Source organism: Nyctibius grandis, chromosome 3, assembly GCF_013368605.1.
Source record: "Nyctibius grandis isolate bNycGra1 chromosome 3, bNycGra1.pri, whole genome shotgun sequence".
In the NCBI taxonomy this organism is placed as follows: Eukaryota; Metazoa; Chordata; class Aves; order Nyctibiiformes; family Nyctibiidae; genus Nyctibius; species Nyctibius grandis.
In genome coordinates this window covers 28082614-28099066 of record NC_090660.1, presented here as the reverse complement: position 1 = coordinate 28099066, position 16453 = coordinate 28082614, and the positions used below count along the sequence as shown (strand labels likewise).

At 38.5% G+C, this 16453-nt stretch overlaps 1 protein-coding gene across 2 annotated transcripts in view; it reads left to right on the top strand.

The window, feature by feature from the left end:
* Nucleotides 1–16453, top strand: part of TRIO (trio Rho guanine nucleotide exchange factor) — a 272182-nt gene that overhangs the window by 118692 nt on the left and 137037 nt on the right. For both annotated transcript variants that reach the window (XM_068396806.1, XM_068396807.1), the window contains 2 exons: nucleotides 4258–4380; nucleotides 10566–10757. In XM_068396806.1, coding sequence (XP_068252907.1) covers nucleotides 4258–4380; nucleotides 10566–10757 — 315 coding nt within the window. The remainder of the gene's footprint in view (nucleotides 1–4257; nucleotides 4381–10565; nucleotides 10758–16453) is intronic.

The window sequence follows — 16453 nt, the reverse complement described above, 5'->3', positions numbered from 1 at the left end:
GACAATTCAGAATGGTTTATGTAGAGCTCCAAAGCAACTTTCTGAAATACTTTAGTTTTCATTTGCACATTCTCTTGGGCTTGTTAGTCTGTATTCAAACCTTAAAAATGCAATTAAGATTATCTGGCATGATTTAGAAACTAGTGTGAAAACTCTTCTTAATTATTGTTAGTAAAGTTAAACTTTTTTTTTTTTATGTCAAAATAAGCTAAGTGCAGCCCTCTTCCATTGTTTATAGTTAAATTGCACATAGAGGCAAGCAACCAAGTGAATCTGTAACTGTCCTTCAGCATGAATCTGTGATTTCCTCCTCTTCCCTCTGCTGGTGTAGTTTTCTGCTGGATTAATGAAATAAATGAGTTCATGGAAGTGTTGAGTGACGGAGCTGAGTTGGAGGAGGGAATTGTCTATGTTGAGCTTGTACTTCACTTTGTGTTACTTCCACTTTAGAAAACTGGTTGTGTGTTGGTTGGTTTTTTTTCGCTTCTGTCTTGTATGTTCAGTATTGGAAAAGTGTTTCTAGTGGAGCTTTCCAAATCAACAAAAACACTGTGGTGATAGCTATGTACACCAAGAATCATCTGCCAATTTCTTGGAGCAAGTAGTAGGGAAGGTAGCACATGAAGTATTAAAAGTAGAAGATAAGATGTGAATTACAGCAAATCTGAAATTTGAAATGTGAAAACGTCTGACAGTCCTAAACTGAACAGAATTCTGAGTTTCACCTTAGATAGCAGAAACACGTCAGGAGAACAAGCTCCTGGTTAGTTTGTATATTAACACCAAAAAACAGGGTGTGTTTTTTTGTCGTTTTTTTGTTGTTGTTTGTATTTTTTTTTTTTTAAGTGAAGGTCAGGTCATTGGCTGTTGCACTCAATTGTTGAAAATAATCCCTCTAGTGTAAAACATGCTACTAAAAGTATATTATGCTTCAGAATTAATGAGCTTACCAAGTGGATAATGTACGCCATCCTTTCACCCAAGGAATGGAAAGGAGCTGGCTCTGAAGGTTCTGATACGAAGCAATAAAGCAGAGTAGCAATGGCAACGTGGGGTTTTGTGCTGCTAAGCCGTGAAAGGTCAGGATTGAACATAAAGATAATGTTTCTGGTAGAGTGATACTGCTGGCAGTCCTACGGTGAAAGTTTTCGGGCCTGAAAAACACTCCTTGCAAGTCAGAGATTAGTAAAACATACTTATAGTAGCTGTTTTTCAAAACATACATTTATTAGGTCCTTGCTGACCTTGAGTGTCTTCTCTGTTCTGGATAAATGTGCTGCTTCTCCTTCCTTGATCTGCCTGCCCCAAAGACTCCGTGCAAGTTCTTGCCGTAACAAGTTGTTTCAGCCTTGGCTAATGAAGGGTGGGCCAGGAATGCTTGCTACTTGCTCAGCATCAAAATAATGCTGATTTCACTGTGTGATCCCCCTGTGGCTTTTGGAGGTGGTTCCAGTGTGAAATGATTCTTTTCGGGAGAGAATATTTCCACATTTTAACTATCCGAAGATTAGGAAGGCAGAAATTTCCATCTTCCCCTTCTGAATGTTATGTCAGCACCAAGTAAGTGGTGATCAGAAAAGTGAGAGTGTGCAAAGTAGCTAAGTGTGTGTGTGTGTGTGTGTGTGTCAGCCGGGGGGGAAAGGACTGGATAATGATGTAGGGAAGACTGGTGAAAATAAGCATGTTGAGTCTGCAAAAAATCAGATTGTTTATTTCTGCAAACAGCATATACAAAACATGTATTTTACAGCCATGAGCGATCAATTTGTCAAGATGAAGCCGTTGTTCCATAGTAGTTTCTTCTATCATATATTCAGTATCGGTTAAGAATAAGCATTTTTTTCTAGATTCTATATTGGACATAAGGATGGTTCTGCTGAGACTTCAGTTAAAGCTTAATTGCATCATGAAAGCAACTTGCTGCAGCAGAGGATTACCAATACTGAAAAGTACTGAGCATCTTAAATTCCTATGTATTACTGAACTACTGGAGTGAATTCTATGTGCTTTCAGTATTAGTAGGCAAGTCCTTAGCGGGTTGGTATGATGGTTTCTGTAACTCTTACCTCACCCAGGAAGAGGAATAAAATGCATCATTTCAGATTGCTAAATGGCTAAGAGCGTGCCAGCTAATGGTATTGTCCTTTGGACGAAGTGCTATATAAAAGCTTTCACTGACAGGCAAGAGCATACCTTAACTTTGACTCTGCTTTTATGTGCTGTGACATTCCTAAATGAAGAGTGCTTCCTCAGTTTTGTTAAGAATCAAGGTAAGAAGACTGAGCGCTAATAAGACTTGTATTCATACTGATTTCACTTAGAGGCAGCAATGTGTCTCTAGCTGACTGGTTTATGTCATGATCTGTGTACTGGATTTCTATGACAATTTCTTCTCTTGAAAAGTTACTGAGCATTATTTGTAGCAAAAATCATTCTCTGTGGGCTGCTTTCTGCTTTTCATCCCATGCTTTCTGGGACAGATTTTGCTGTTGATTTCATTTGTTACCTTATAACTGTTAGTAGTCTCCAGAGTCCAGTCTAATTCTCTCATCCAAACATGTCTCTTGTTAGCTCTTTTTATAACGAGAAAAGCAGAGTAGTCTGAAACTAGTCAAAAACATTGATATTATAAACTTACAAATAACTGAGGCCGTGTTTGGCTCCTCACTCTATCTTCTCTGATCAATACTTTCCCTTGAAAGAAGCAAATGAAAATGTGCATTGACCTAAAACACGACAATATTATTTTGGCAATACTTAGTAGGAAAAAAAAAACATTGCATAAGTGTTGGTGATTTGAGATGGGGTGTTATGTGGCATTATGGGATTGTTTGTTGTTTTGAAGATGTCCAGTAGAAGAGAGTTTGCAAGCCAAAGAAGTTTCTAACAGTCAAGATAAAACAAGAAAATCACACCATATGGTTTCATTTTGTCTATTAACGAAAGCATGGATGTTTTGTATGGGAATAGTGTGTGGGATTACAGGTGTATTGAATATAGCCATGAGTGATGTTGCAGGAATGGTTCTGAAGTCTGGAAGGAAAAAAAAAGTGTTTTTAGTTATGCTAAGTGTCAAATGCTTTTGGTACAGGACTTACCTGACTTCAGGAATCAGAATATAGGACACTAGTAGATAAGGAGAGATAAGGTACAGGTTTCTGGCACGTATATTCAAAATGAAACAAGATACTCAGTTTTTAAAGAAAAAAGAATGCTGGAGATAAATGTTAGGTAAAGTATTCCACACCACTACATAAATACTTTACAAAAGTGGTTAGCTGACTTATAAGCAATTGTCATTAATTTTGAACAGCATTCTTAAACCTCTGAGAGTATCTTCCAAAGAATTAAATACCATATGCATGCTAGCTAATGAATGAATTAAGATATGGCTAAGATGTATTAGTTTGGAGAGAGACCAGATGTTTTTGTTCGTTCACTCATCAGAAACTTGGTATGTGTGCAGTAATCCTTTGTGTTAACTGGCAGGAACTAATTACATGTGCCGTTTTTGCTGCTTATAAAGTTGTCAGCCCAGTAATTGTGATAGAAGCTTTAATATCCTTAAAATGTCTTTCATTCCTCACTTTTTCAGCTATAAAATTTACAATACAGATGTCTATCTGATGTTTTGAGGAAATGCTTCTTCAGAATTGGGGCAAAATCCTTCATATGCTCTGAATGCAGACATTGTCATTCATCTCGTAATGATTTCAACTCAATTTTTTTATGTTAGTTAAAAATTCTACTTCTGAGTCATTCTTCTTGACTTAATAATATGTAGTAGGAGAAGCAACTTCTCATCTAAAATAAAACTTCACTGTGTTATTCACCAGCATTGTTGGGGAATGTGCTAACTCCATTAGTGTTACGTTACAGAAAAATGGCAGCTGAAGGCATAAATGGATTACAGAGAGACCCTCACAAGGGATCTAGCCACTTGGATCAGATTACTGTCAAATTGATGAATGTGTAGAAATAAGGTTGTCCTTCGTAGGCTTCAAAATAAACATATAATCTTAAATCATATGATTTAGCTAGTTTGAGCTGGTTATTGCCTTTAGAAAAGTTAATGAGATGTAATTCATGTCCTTCAATGGCAATATGTGTTTTAATGTGCTCTTGTGTTTTAATCCAACAGTACAGTTCCTTATAAGCAGTCTCTTTACAGCTTCTTAGTTTCTTGAATGATTGTCTTTTTGTTGCAACATTCAGTGCATCCGCTCAGTTTTTGTCGGTCTCTGTCCTGTACCACAGGTGTTGGATTGGATTGAAAACCATGGAGAAGCTTTTCTTAGCAAACATACTGGAGTGGGAAAATCCCTGCATCGGGCTAGAGCTTTGCAGAAACGCCATGAAGACTTCGAAGAGGTTGCACAGGTAAAAACAATCACATGAAGGACTGTACAGTTCTCATGGAAATATATGAAAAATCCCTGCTCTGGCACTGAAGGGCTGGGCAGAGGGAGCTCTGCTACAAAAAATTCAGTTCCAAGAATGGGCTACTTTGTTTCTGTTGCAAGCTTTTATTTCATTTCTCCTTTGTGCTCCAGCTTCAATAAGAAATAGACAAACTTCCACAGTCCTACGGAGAGTGGGAACCTTGAAGCCCAACAGAGCTGCTGCTGCTATTATTATTTTGTATTATTACTCTTTTCAAAAGCATGCTTTCAAATGTTGAGTAGCAGAAGAATGAAGGCTTTCCTTTTAAAGTAACTTAATTCCAGGGCGTTCTAGGATGTAAACTTTTGTGCAGCCTGTAAGAGAGAATGGAGATGAATTCAAAGCCCTGCTTCCTGACTTCAAGCTTGGGGAGCTCCCAAATCCCAGCAGCAGTCTGATGGGGGGAAAGAGGGGAAATCCTAAGAAACAAGGTAAACCATGGCCAACCTGGCTTTGGGTTTTTACTTTAAATATAATTGATTTTGTATATGACCTCCTGTTCTCAATCACTGATACCAATGCTTTTTTTCCATAGGAAGACTCTAGTTTTAGCTTTAAGTGAAACTTATCATAGAACTTTGAAACATGCTCTTTTGTGAAAAAGAGTCAAGCCAAAAGAAACAGAGATACTAAAGAATCCAGGGAGCATAACAAGAGGAAGTTGGTTGGGCAGCAGCCTTGAAAAGGGGGCGTGAGGTGAATAAAAAACCATGAGAAGCTGAAGGCTAGAATCCTTCCCATTAGTAACATACTTTGTCTGTCCAGTCTTAACGATTGGTAAGAGTAAAACATCTCTGAGATTTATTAAGAAAATCTCATTAACGTAGGGTTGATACAGTGGTCCTTCATTCAAAACAGAAGTCTCATTATTAGAAAATGCTGAAGTGAAATGCAGGAGCTTAGCAGTGACACCTACCATGGCGAATGCATCAGAAGTATGTTTACACGTTGCCTATTTAACGGATGATTAAGCTTTTAATAAAATTTTACTGTAAATATGATCTTAGAGCACTCCGGTGACTGAGGACTTGAAATAGCATCAGAAAGCTTCCTCAATATTGATTTCCTATAAAATTTTCCAAAATAATAAATGCTTTTAGTTTTGTATATACACATGTTGGATTTTCCATATGCGTGCCTATTACTTCATTTTTAGTAAAATCTGTAATATTTTCCATGTGGAAATACTTATTTTTCTGCATCAGACGAGCAATAATCTATTTATGTAAGATACTTAACAAAACTTGAATGATCTCATACTTAATACTGTGTTGTTTGAGCAAAGAAGAAAAAAATGTTTGAGTAACCAAAGGGGATGAAAGAACTGTTAGTGGGATGTAAACTGTTAAAAAAGCATCTTGTTACTTTGCATTATACTTTCAAGTAGAAAGTTGTAAAGCAAATAACTAGCAAAAAATTCCTAAAACTGAATGTTACTAGCATTTAAAATGATCTCTTTAGGGGATGGGTGGAACTTCTATTTTTGGAGACACTGAAAACTTACACTGGTCAAAGAACTTAAATATACTACAGGGGACTATCTTCCACTGTCAGAAGGATGGACAAAATGATCTAATAAGTATTTTTTTTCATCTCTAACTCTTGAATGTGTAGTGACTGCCAAGAGAGGCACACCCTCTGAATTGTTCCTCTTATTGGCTCTAAAACCAAATGCAAGCAGGTCCCAAAAGGCATTCCTGTTGTTGGTGTTATAAGGAAGATTATGTTCAAGTATAAGACAGCAATCTGCAGTCCTTGTTAAAGCATGAATAATTCTCAGCTGATTTATTCTCTGCCTACATTTCTGGTTGGTCCAGGTCTTTGTTGTGTTTTGGTTTTGGAGTTTTGTTGTTGTTTTTTTGTTTTCTTGCATTTTTGTTGGGTTTTGTTTTTTGTGTTTTGTTTGTTTGTTTTTTTTAATAGGACCTTAGGCATAATCAGGGATGTTCAATCAGCTCTAGCCAGAAGCTGAGAGGAAGCAGTGTCAAGTGAACTGTCAGTGGCGTGACAGTGTTTTAGCAAATGCAGGGAGCCAACAGTAATGTTGAAATGTTCCTGATTGAAGGCTAACTTCTCATTTTGAGAGGAGCTGAAATTATTATTTCTTTTTTCCTCCTTTCTACTTCCTCCCTCATTTTTTTAAATGTGAATGAGGTGCCAATTCCTGAGCAGCATTCAAAGAGATGTTAAAATAAGCTGTGTATAGAATAGAAAAGATATTCCAGAGTCAATGGACTGTGTGCTCACAAATTATTCACTTTGAAATTCTTGTGAAATGAAGGCTTGTTTCTCTTTATTTGGCACTTTTTGTTACCACTACAGAAACTTTAGATAGTCAAAACTCAGCCAACTAATAAACCTCCTCAAATTCTGGTGTATTGACATACGTGCTACACATCCATACTTTGTCACGCACCCACTATTGTAAAACTGAGTATCGCTTTTTTCATGTGAAGCCTGTCCAGTTCACTTTCTACTTATCCTTTTTTTTTCCCCTTTCTTTTTTTCCCCTCTCTCCATAATCATCTGTGTATCCATGAGCCCATTTACTCAAAGTCTCAAGACTCCAACTTTTGACGTAACTGATTCACTTCCAGGCACAGATTTTCAGCTTAGAAGCACTGGATGCAAATGAGTAGTATGGTTGTACTTCCTTATGCGTTTTTGTATGACATTCTAAGCCAGCTTCTCCTGTTTCAACTGTGATCGATGTCTGCTTTTTCACAGTAGTCTGTGTTCAAAAAACTTGAAAGGTGTATGGCAAGAATTAATTAGTGAAATCTTCTTCCACAGATAAGGTTTGTTTCTCCATCTGCAGACTGCATCTGAGTAAAGAACTCAAGGCTGGCTGGTGCAAGAGGCACAAGAAAGATTCTTCCAAACCTTGTTTGAATATACCTATCATTTCCCTACCACCACCTGTTACCACCTCCTTTAAGGCTGTAAAAAAAGTTTCTGTATTTGAACCCTTTCTCACTTTACTGTACACATGAATGGCTGTAATACATCAGACTAAAGGTCCATGTCTTACATTACCTTGTGACCATTGCCAGATGCGCAAAGAAAAGGGACTGTATGTGTAAAAAGTTACCTTTAAACTCCCAGTTGTCCAGGGTTATTTGCTGTCTTGTAACTGAAGGATGCATCAGAACCAGTGTTTAATAATCACTGCAAACTTTTTTGCTTTAATTAGGCTAGCTACTTTTTTGAACCCATTTATTGTCTTGGAATGTATGCCAGATCCTGTGGCAATGAGTTATGCAATTTAATTGCTCCTTAGATGAAAAGTACTTTTGCTTTTTCATTTCAAGTGTGTTGTCTGATGCTTAAATGTGATAGCATCCACTGTATTTAATGAGTAATCTATCTTAATTTTATCTACCTTTAATGATCTATATATCTCTGTTAATCTCCCTCCATCCGTGTGTGTGTATCTCTCTTCTCTCTCCGTAGTGCACTAAACTCCAGTTTTTATGAAATTCAGTCTATACCTCCACTCACTTCTGTTGCTGTATTTATTATTGGTAGTACTCATTTCTGCACTAGTCTCTTAAATTTAACCTTTGACTCTTCCATGATGGGTCCCTTCATATGCTTTCTAAAAATACAGTGTTTGTTTTTTTCTGAAGTATATGTAGAGACAGTTTCTCAACAGGAAGATTGTGAAAACAATGGGTTATGTTGTTGGGGAAGGTGGTGAACTCTCTGTTATGGAGAGTCTTTCAGCATCTTGGAGAAGAATGCCTATTAAAGACTCAGGTATAGTTGATCATGCCTTGGGTCATAGAAGGATGGGCTAGAGGACTTCCAAAGCTCTTACTGGGCTGATTCTTTTCCCCTGGGATTTTGGGAGGGTGTGCTAGTAGAGAAATTCTGAGGAAGTGTTAAACCATTTCAAAACTCTATGTTGAATTTGTCACTGTGAAGGCTCCTTTGTCAATTTAGGAAACTGGCATAAGCAGCTTCAAGGGGGAACTCCTGCTCTTTCTGCCTAACCTTCTGTTTTCTAACTGGTGGCTGCCCCTTGGGACCAACATTTTCAAAATCTTCACATTACTACTTTTTTTTCCTCCAAGCATTGTTTAGAAGTAAGCAGAGAGTTGGGAAAGGCAGTAGTTAGTACAGCACACCTATTTGCTGTGATTTCTATTCCAAAGGGATTATCTACCAAGATAAATGTTTCACCTCTACTAGGAAGAGAAATTTTAGTGATAAGGCATGTGTGAGAATTGCAACCCCTTTTGAAGCAGCATCTAGGTTGTGATCATTTCTAAGCACAGGCAGTTTACAGAAAGAGAAGTCTGATGTGTCTGGGCCTGTGTTACATGGAAGATACTCCAGGAATTCATAAACAATGCTTTACATGGGAGATAAAGTTTTCATTAAAATGGGAAACTTCTTTTCAGCCATCTGCAGCTGGGTGTGGCTCTCTGGGTTGATGAAGTAGTTGTTGTTCTGGGAGTGCCTTAAGGCTCTCAGCCTTGCCCCTGGAACACGTGTGGGTTGTGACCATGGAAGTCAAAACAGAAAAGCACAGATCGGAGTGCATTCTGGGCCAGCATGGCCTGAGCCAGTGATCTGGAGCATTGAGTAGTGCACTCCCCATGGAAAAGTGTAGGCTTATGTTAGTCTCTGCAAGCCTTCCCAGGGAAACTGAGGAGGAGTTCTCTACCTCTCGGTAGGATTAAAAAGCTGAAAGTTAAGGAAGAGCTAAGATGCACATAGTCAAAATCAAGGAGCAGCATGGATTGAATTCCTTACATGAACAGATCATAATAAATGAAGGGGGAACTCCCCCCAAATATATGAAAGCTGCGCTGAGTCATGTAATCTGTCCTGGGATTGCCTGGTAATTTGCTTGAGATCCTGGAGGAGAGCTCTCATTTCCTGCCCCTTAGTTGAGTTTTAGGGCTGGGCTTAGATTCAACTTTTGTGGGTATTATAATGTTAATTAGACAGATGATACTATATTTGTGGCAAAGAAAGGTACATTTACATAGGCTTAATTTATCTTGGCAAGCAGTGTTTTTGCCTGATGTAATTGAGGTTGGGAGAAGATGGAAGGGCAGAAGGGAAAAGAAAAAGGTGTCATTTATATTGTCAAGACTTTTTTTTTTTATAGTCTGTGGTGCAAACTTATCAGGAGACCTGACGTGGTGACATAAGCAAAGCTTCTGTAGTGTAGACTTGACTTCAGTCTGTTTTCTCCAGAGGTTAACATCCTTCTATGCTTTCTTGATGAGTCCGTTTTGAGAACCATTCTAAGGCCTGAAAACCCAAGGTTAGTCTCAAGAAAAGCACCTGAACTATAACAAATGTTTGTAATCAGTCCTGTTTTGAATTAATGAGAAAGATATAGATGCAAGCTGGAAGTTCTAATCTTTAAGAGTTGTTAAACATCTCTCTCTTCTCTGGACCATAGCGCTCTCGGCACATCGGGTACCAGACTTCTCCCATTCTGTTTTCTGCTTTGACCTAAGTCTCTTAAAGGACTGCTGGTCTACATTTGTTAATCCTATGATGTATTGGGGCAATATTCTGCTTTGATACTCAGTCATAGCTGACTTCTAAATCTTCCTCTGTTCCTGCTGTTTCACAAATTTTGATCAACTTGACACGTGAATTTTGGATACCTCACTTCTGTAACAATGGAGAGAAATTTTCTCCTTCTCTGCCTAGTTACTTTCAACCTTGCTGCGGGATGTGTGGATTTGATGTTAAGCATCTCTACCAGCAACTAGGACTTTCTCACCTCTAATAATATACATTTGAAAAGTCTTCTGGCCACGACTGTAGTGATTTTTCTAGTGTTGAAATAGGCCAGTTTGCAAGTAATTAGACATTTAGGCTGATCTTTATTCTAGTTGTGAATATAAAATACTAATTCCAAGGAAGAATAAGGAGCTAAGGAATGAATTTATTGACAGTTAAATGAAAAATTATCTAGAAATATAACAAAATCTTTAGTAAGATTATATTCAGCTACCTTTAAAAAAAGAAGAAAGAAAAATACATTCCAAGGGCCTTTTTGTCCTTTTGTTTTCATTAGTGGAGTGGCTTTAAAATACACTGACTGAATTTTCTTTCATTCAATCCTGTGAAACTAACTTATTTCTCTACAGAACACATATACCAACGCAGATAAGCTCCTAGAAGCAGCCGAACAGCTTGCTCAGACTGGGGAGTGTGACCCGGAGGAAATTTATCAGGCTGCCCATCAGCTCGAAGACCGGATACAGGATTTTGTTAGGCGTGTGGAGCAACGCAAGATCCTGTTGGACATGTCTGTGTCCTTTCACACTCATGTTAAAGAGGTAAAACTGCGGCTAAATAGTGGTCGTAACCTTAAGCCTTACAACCGATATTGTCCAATGTTAGTTTCGTTGTTAGAACCTTGCCATGAGAAGTCATGAAACCACTATAGTACGATGAGTTTTGGTTTGTAATTCACTGCGGATTGGGGGCTGGGGTAGGGTGGTTGTTTTGTTTATGGATTTTTTTTTTCAATTTATTATTTTCTTGTTTAAATTTTTTTACTTTCACAAGCAGCTTCTACCTCCTTTGTTGTGCAAGTACACACGCTCCTTCAGTCACAGGGAAGGGGGGAGGGTCAGTTCGGGGAACTGATACAGCTAAAAGACAGCATTGAGGGGTGGGGGGAGATACTGTGCACTTTGTTGGTTTTTTTTTTTTAATCCAGCCAGCTCTCCAGTGCAGTTAACTGAGTTGTCAGACACTTGGTTAGACAGACACAGTTCACAAGACTGAAATGCATGGCAGAAGCACAAGCCTACTTAAGGCAACCCCACTGCCCAGAGAGACTCTGTTCTCTTTCGCTGTTTACACATTGCATTTTGATCTTGTATATTGGCAGTTCTTCACAGCCTAAAGAACTTATCTGATAATGACAATGGTTTGCCTCATGTTTGCAAGTTTTAGTCTACTTCAAAGGTTGAACTGATACACCAGGAAAAAGAAAATTCAGCCAAACACACTTAATTTTCAGCCAAATCAGTTTTCGGCTCCAACTCAGAACACAGATCATGCAAATTTATAAGCTCATGGGAGAGGGTAGAATAGGCTAGAGCAAGAATAAGGACTTAAATAAGAGGTTTTGGTTAAAGGTAGTGGCAAATTTCAACAACTGTAGATTATTTGTTTTCTGTTTAGAGCTCATGTTAAATATTTTCGCTGCTCAAACTAGGTGAAAATATGAAAGGCTTCTGGATCACAGCACGTCAAAGTATCTGTCTTCCTTCCCTTCACCCTACATCAAGAAATGGTCTGTTCAGTGGGGAAGTATAGTATTCAAAGTGACTTCTTCAGCAAAACCTTGTAGAGGATAAGGGTGGGAGGTTTTTGTATGTATGTGAAACATATGTTTTGCGCTTGAAACAAACGCCGAAGCAGTTGGTCTTTGAAGGTGGTCAGGATTGAATTACCTTTTAGCTCTAGACATGAGTACATAGCTCCCCCATCAGTTTTCTGTTAGATGCTTCCTTGCTGATATTCTCCCAGGACTCTGCTTGTTTAAACAAAACATAAATGGTGTGTCATAAGCTCTTCTTAGGGGGGTAACTTTTTTTTGTTTCACTTTTGTCAAGCACATAGTGCTGTTCCATTACCTGTTGTGAAGCACAGGACCAGTCAGCTGCCCAAACATGTTAATTGTTTATATAGATTTCTTCATTACCTGTTTTTTCTTAGCATCAAGGAGAGCAGCTGGAATGGTATTTAAATGGATACAATTCGTTGTAGTGATGAAAGATGGATACTGTAAAAGCATTTGCAAGGAAAGGGCTTTTAAAAATAAAAAAAAAAAAGAAAGGCAGACTGATCTGTGAGTCACTGTTGAATAATTCTGGGAGGCTGATCCAGATGCGCTGGAATGTTGCCACTGCTCCCCCAGATAATAATGTTTTATTGAAAAAAAGATATTCTGTATCTTGATTTATTTCTTTGGGAAAATAGATATTATTGTGACCCTGTAAGTGTGCACAGCTGTTACTATGGCAGCATCTTTGCAGCCTGGACTTTGGGGGAAAGGTAATGTGGTCCATGTACACATGTTGATTTGTTTCTGTCATGTGGCTGACCTCTATACCTAATAAAACAAGGAAAATTAAAAAGAGTACTTATGTAAGCAAGACTATATTTTTATTTATTTGCACTCTACTTAAAAATATAGATGAGAGAGTGAGACAGGTGGTTCATATTTACTAGACAGGTCCTTTGGTTAAGGTGCAAAGTAATAACAAGCCTAAAGCTGTCTTGTGCTTTCTGTATTCTGATCTGTTTTCAAGAGCACGTTGTTTGTTATCAAACGTGTATGGAGTGCTGAGAAGGCATCACAAAGCAGATGGAAGATAAAAATGCCCTAAACCTTAAAGTCATACATGCTTTGTTGGCAGGAGAATTGCATTTCTCTTGCAGGATGTGGGAAATCGCTGAATAAATTACTACATACCTGTAAGCACGTAACCTTTCTGCTGTATGGTGAAGAAATTAATGTGCATGCTTAGCTGGTGAAGGGAGGAGTTCAAGTAGTAGGATAATATTCTAGTTGTTGAACCAGAAAGAGATATTTCAAACAAAAACCAAAACCACACCCCCTCCACCCCCCCACCCCCAGCAATTCAAAACAAAACACCACCACTGTATTTTGCCCTTCGAGTATTTAGAATTTTATTTCTTGTATCTTTTTTGTGTTTTCCTGGTCTAAAAAATAGGCATGAAGAATAAAAATCGTGTTTGTGTGTGACAGTTTGCAGGGAGCCACAGATCTGAGAAAAGCTGGTTATCTGAGTTGTTGGCTCTTTTGAGGCTTTGAAATCTGGCTCCGATATCCATCCAATCCCTTAATTTTTTGAAGTAGGATGTTTTGTTGTATATTCCTTTCCCCAGAAATACTTCACATTGAATGAATGCTTCTCATCTACATGAGAGCATTCAAATACTATTTCTCCCCTGTAGCTTTACATAACGTTTGTACTTGACACAGAATTTGCCTGCAACTTTTCCCAGCTCCCCGGGGGAGCAGCAGCTGTGTAGTGTCTGTGTGGTACTGTTACTCTATTCACACTTGGTAAATCAGCACAGTTTCTGCTTTCAGAAGCAGTGTGCTTGCCACAAAAGCAATAGATCGGCTTGGCACGTCCTGGAAGTAACAGACTTTTTCTATACCTGTGCACAAAGCAGCTGTGTAGTATGTGTGCAGCAGCCTGTTACGATGCACATTGGAAATGCTGACTGTCTTTAACATTTCCAGAAGTTCTGTAGCCAGGTGGTTACAAGCTGTCTTACAAACATCAGGAAAACAACATTTAAGTTCTCAGACTCCTCATGGACTAACCTCAATAGACCACATTTCTTATTGGGAGAAAAAAAATATGTGTTCAGAGAAGCCAGAAATATGATGTTATGTAATGGTATCACCATTACTCATTTTGCTTAATAGTGTTCCAAGAAAATCAGTTGTTTGCTATATATATAAATTGTGATTCCGTGCTGTTATGTTATTACCAATTTTAAGTTTGTAAGGTTGTGAATATTGATTTTTAGCTCCTGTGCAAACAATGAGAAATTTCAATCTATAAGCCAAATTTTTCAGTGAGTGATGTACTGAAGTTAAGCCATGCACTGGCAAGCTTTAAAAGCGTTTGAGACCATAAATATCCCTATCAGAATCTTTGCATCGAAGGTACTGTGATCTGGCAGGTTCCCGGCCTGAGGATGGATAAAACGCAGCTAAACATCTGAAACGGGTTGACCATTGTAAGACAGTGAATCCCTTGAGGCTTTTGTGCCTTTTGACATTTAATAATATGGGGAGGGACAAGGTAACAAAAAAAAATGCACAGGTAAAAGATACGTTATCATAAAAAGTTGTGTGCAAAGCATAGGAGCAAGAGTCATGGTAGTCTTTGCTGTGAAATCTGTCACCCAGTAGAGATGAACAGGATTTTGGTGTGAATTCAGATTCTTCCATACACGTACACACAGACACACATGCACACACACTCTCTCTGAAATGGCTTCCTCAGCATCTATGAGTGGGAAGACTGAAACCCTGGCCAAGCCAGGTGTTTGTAGTAGTGCCAAAGTAGAGCAACAGATATTTTCCTAGCTGGAGTCAAGTGTGGGAATACAGATCAAGCTGACTGTACATGGAAGAGAATGATCTCTTAAGAGCCTGTTGGCTTTTTGCATATAACCTTTTGTGTGGATTCTGACAAGCTGATTATAAAATAGCTCAGAGCGCTTTTTATGTATACACAATGTGCTTAGTGGTGTTACTAGATGATGTCTCTTTTCTTTTTTTTTTTTTTTTCGTCTGACTCAAACTAAACTTTACACCAGAATAGACTGAGGTTGAAACAAAGAAAAGGGAAGTGGAATTGGCTAAGATTTCCAATACAAAGCCTCACTGTTCCGGAAGAAAAGTAATGAAACAGTAGTCTGTGCGAGCTGATGAAGTAAGGTGGCATCGTTTTGAGGGTGCCAGTGCATGGGAAGACTGAGGAGGCCTTGCTCTGACCATAATGCTGCTGATTCATTCACATCTGGCTATGAGATGTGTATTTGATTCAAAAAAGCTTGTTGATAATGGTCTCGCTTTGTCTCACAACTCGCAGCCAGAAATATGCCGTCCTTCACATTATCCGGTATGGAAGGGTGTCCATCTGCAGAGCTTTTCATTTTTTTTCGTTCCAGGGTGGACCCTGAGGTGACAGACCTGCTCTTCTGGTTGCCTGTCACTCTTGAGTATTTGAGTATTCTGTGCTTGCGTTCTGCAGCTTAAATGTGGATGTCATAAGGCTGCTCTCTCCTCTGTGTGCCCTTCCCAGGCATCAGGGCAACTTTTGGATGTCGCCATCGAAGTGTGAAGACTCTGTCCCTTGGGCTTTTGTGCATCTCAAATATTTTTGTCGTGTCGTTATTGCACAGCAATGCTCAGTGTGGCAGGTCTGGCAAAATATATGAACTGCAGTCTTTGTTCAATACTTTGATATGCTGGCCGACTTGAATCTGGGAGTTGAGGAGGACAGATTTTAAATCTGAAATAAGAGAAACATTCAGTGGCAGCACACTGAAGTGTGTTGTGGTTTACTGGTTTGGTAGGACTGGAATCCAGTTACCCAGCACAGATTTTCTCTCGAGTTTTTCAGTACTGGTAGCTACTTTACTTGAAAAAAGGGACCAAATTTAAGTTCAAGTGTTACTTGAGATAGCACTAAGTGCTTGAGAGAAGTGAGGCAGAAATAGGCCTTTAAACTGTGTGAAGCTATGATATAGACATTTTTTTTCTTGTTCAGTTAAGAAATGGGATGGATGCTAACAGAGTACTAGTAGTTGATGTACTTTTAGGAAGATGTGAGAGACTCGGTTTTGCTTCAAGGATGAATTTATTCTAAATAGGAAATTGATTCCGTTATAATGGTAGAAGGGATATTTGAAGCTTTTTAAGATAATTAAATCTAATTTTTAAAAAATATGCATGCATTTATTATCTTAAGTGTCACTGAAAGTCCCTGGAAGACACTCCTGGGGTTAAACATCTTACCCTTTTTGTTTTTAAAAAGATGCAGCAGAGAAAAACCTTAATTATTTTATACTTTTAATAGACTGTTTTCTAGTCATAAATGGCCTGAAAAGCACCTATCTCTCTTTGACATGTGTGATGGCAGGGTTAGGTTAACAGTTTGACTTGATGATCTTAAAGGTCCTTTCCAATCAAAACGTTTCGATGATTCTGTGATTCTATGTACTGAAAGCCAAAGCTTACACGCAGACACGCACACATCAGCCCCTTTCTATGCCCGGATAGACTTGTTAGGGAATACTATTGCAACACTTGGCCCTGTACAAATAAAATAGCTCCTTCAACAACTATGTCTGTGGTAATAGACATACTTCAACACTGTGCTGAGGGCAGGGGCAAAAAAGAGGAATTGACATTTCTTAAATGCAGAAATTGTGTGCCTTTCTTTGTCTTACCCTGCTGAAAAGG